We start from the raw sequence: 3,531 nt of genomic DNA on the forward strand, positions 1-3,531 counted from the left end.
GCATACTTTCTACAAGTATGTGAAAATAAGTAAATTGAAGAAGAGAAATACGAGTGAATGGAGACTAAGTAATTCTATATTTCACATTGGCAGCATATAATGTGCTATCTACTATCATTTTCTATCTATAACCTTCAGATTATCTATGTTTTAAAGTCAATTTAAAAGCAGGTTCCAGCTAGGTGTTATAGAAACTTTTGTGGGTTATATGCAAGAAATTATGGTAGTTTTGTATGATCATTTCAGAGAATATTTGTCTTTCAAAGTAAAATATTGATCCATAGAATGAAGAAATGACATTATTATTGTATTATGTCAAAATTCCGTGCAACTTGATGCAGAATATGGAATTCTGTATATTTAAAATCATTTTTAAATATACAGAATTTACATGTTTTATTTCAAAATATTTATCATAAAAATTTTATATGTAAGAGTTTTATATGTAATATTTTAAAGTATTTATATTAATTTTCTTTTAAAATATGTTTATTTTAATTTTTAAAATTTATTTTTATAGGTAATTGTTTTGGCATTAATGGTTATACATTTATTTGGTTTGATGGGGATTCTTGGTATTCGCTTAAGTGCTATTCCAGCTGTAATTCTGATAGTAGCTGTTGGCATTGGAGTGGAATTTACAACTCACTTTACCATGGTAAATTAATCTAGTTTATAGGTGTATAATAAATTATATAATAAAAATAATACAACTTTTAATATATATATTTTAGGATAAATCAAACTCCAAAAAAATTTGCCTACTTTGAAATTACACATTTTATAAAAAATTATTAAAAATGTTTGAAAACAACTATAACAAATTAAATCATTTGGTGATCTATACTTGAAATGTTCAATTTTTTTTATAATATATTGTAAAATTTAAACCTTTAAATCATTAAATGACAAAGATAAAATATTTTTAAACATGGTACAGAGCAATATTAAACCCAATCATTACCAGTGGTACATTTAAAAATATGATGCCCCTAGGCTCACAACATGCAGTCACTCTCCAAATTAATATGGTTACTTTTGCACTGAATATTCTATTTATAATTTTAATTCTGCAATACTTTTTAGATTTTTTAACATTGAAATTGTGAAAAACAAATTTTGTTCCTATTTAAGCTTAATTTGTATTAATTCCTTTATGGATTGTTTCTACATAAAATTATATTTTCATTTTGTTATTATTATTTTGAATTTTTGTGCCTCCAAACCATTAATGGCCTGGACCTAATTGGTTTAATAGGAAATGCATCCTAGCCCATTACCCACATTTAATCTAAAAATACATAAACTTTGACTAGAATATTTTTTTAAATAAAAATATGTTTTAATGATATTTTATATTCTTTATCTAAACTTAGTTTTATTCAATAAATATGATAATGCTAAAAATCACTCATAATCTCTAACAGATGTTTATTAATAGTATGTATATGACTATCAATTAGGAATGAAAAGCCTTAATATAGAAGTGATGTAGCTAGTATCACACTTTGGAACNTATAGTTATAGTGAAATCTTGAAATATAAGCAGTGCATTTGGTGATCTATACTTGAAATGTTCAATTTTTTTTTATAATATATTGTAAAATTTAAACCTTTAAATCATTAAATGACAAAGATAAAATATTTTTAAACATGGTACAGAGCAATATTAAACCCAATCATTACCAGTGGTACATTTAAAAATATGATGCCCCTAGGCTCACAACATGCAGTCACTCTCCAAATTAATATGGTTACTTTTGCACTGAATATTCTATTTATAATTTTAATTCTGCAATACTTTTTAGATTTTTTAACATTGAAATTGTGAAAAACAAATTTTGTTCCTATTTAAGCTTAATTTGTATTAATTCCTTTATGGATTGTTTCTACATAAAATTATATTTTCATTTTGTTATTATTATTTTGAATTTTTGTGCCTCCAAACCATTAATGGCCTGGACCTAATTGGTTTAATAGGAAATGCATCCTAGCCCATTACCCACATTTAATCTAAAAATACATAAACTTTGACTAGAATATTTTTTTAAATAAAAATATGTTTTAATGATATTTTATATTCTTTATCTAAACTTAGTTTTATTCAATAAATATGATAATGCTAAAAATCACTCATAATCTCTAACAGATGTTTATTAATAGTATGTATATGACTATCAATTAGGAATGAAAAGCCTTAATATAGAAGTGATGTAGCTAGTATCACACTTTGGAACAAAGCAGTAAAAATTACCATTTTCTGAAAGTATGGATCCATGCAATCCAATTGGTAGAATTACACCATAATGTTTGATTCTTCCTAGCTCTTTTTTCAATAAGTGCAGCATGGGATTAGTTTTTAGGCCTTTGTTTTAAAACTTAAAAATTGTTACTTTTAATGCTGTTCCATTAATGTTTGATCTAAACATAAGTAATTTTTAAATCATGAATAATACATTATTTAAAGATTAATATATTTAACAATAGATGATCTGCCTGTATAATTTTTATCATCATATACCAGGTATCGATAAAAATGTACTGTATATGTATACATAGATTGCCTTAATATATGCATTAAAACATGTTTTAAATACATAAATTTTCATTATATTAATTTATTCTTAAATATACTCATTTATTTAACTATATTTTTTTTTTAGGGATATAAATAAATAGCAAATTTAATTTGAAATTCCAATTGAATTATTATTACTTAACCATTACATAGTAATATATATTACATTACATTAATTAATAATTAATCTTGAAAAGCTAAAAAAGCAAATGATACTTAATATACATTCAACTTAATTGAATTCTTAACAAACTAAGTAATAATAGCAGTGAGAATTCTTCATTGATTTAAAATAAAATAATAATAAATAAACACTTTTTTAAATATACAGTAGCTATTGAGAAAAATGAAGAAATATGATTTTTGTTTTTTTTTGTGAAATTGATATTTTAATTTGAGAGTTAAATAATATTCATATGCAATTAGAAATGAAAGAATATTTAATATTTGTAAATATTAAGTACTTTTTAATCTCAAAATACAATATAGATCAAGTAGATCAATTAAAACAATATTTAATGATTTAATAAAACATAAAAATGCTTCCTTTTATAAAAATTTTCATTTAAATTTTCAAATTCATTTTATATAATATATTTTATATATTATATAAAATGAATTTATAATATACTAGCTGCAAGGACCTGCTTTGCTGGGTTTTTATTTGTGGGCAAAAAGTAACGATAGTGAAGATTAAGATAATTACATTATAGCCAATCTTACCCGCTTTCACAGAATGCAACAATTAGGTCCCCCCTTTCCAAACTAATTAGAAAATTTTTGCATCCAGTCAAACGAACTATTTTCAATTTGATCAATTTTCTGGAACGTTTACAATTGTTCTATAACCGAACCAATACGAATTCAAATTCGAAAATTTTTAAAATCGAAATAGAAAATCTTCCACTTTCAACCACATATCTCCTGCACCCTTATAGCTATCGAGACGCAAC

General features: G+C 23.7%; 1 protein-coding gene across 1 annotated transcript in view; it reads left to right on the forward strand.

Annotated features, from left to right (window-relative positions):
- Positions 1–520: 520 nt before the first annotated feature.
- Positions 521–3,531, forward strand: part of LOC111627699 (protein patched homolog 1-like) — a gene marked incomplete at its 5' end in the record, with an annotated part of 13,112 nt that continues 10,101 nt past the window's right edge. The window contains one exon of the mRNA XM_023371316.1: positions 521–658. Within this exon, the coding sequence (XP_023227084.1) occupies positions 521–658 (138 nt within the window). The remainder of the gene's footprint in view (positions 659–3,531) is intronic.

This window comes from Centruroides sculpturatus, unplaced genomic scaffold (assembly GCF_000671375.1).
Source record: "Centruroides sculpturatus isolate CEXI.00-Female unplaced genomic scaffold, Cexi_2.0 scaffold468, whole genome shotgun sequence".
Classification (NCBI taxonomy): domain Eukaryota; kingdom Metazoa; phylum Arthropoda; class Arachnida; order Scorpiones; family Buthidae; genus Centruroides; species Centruroides sculpturatus.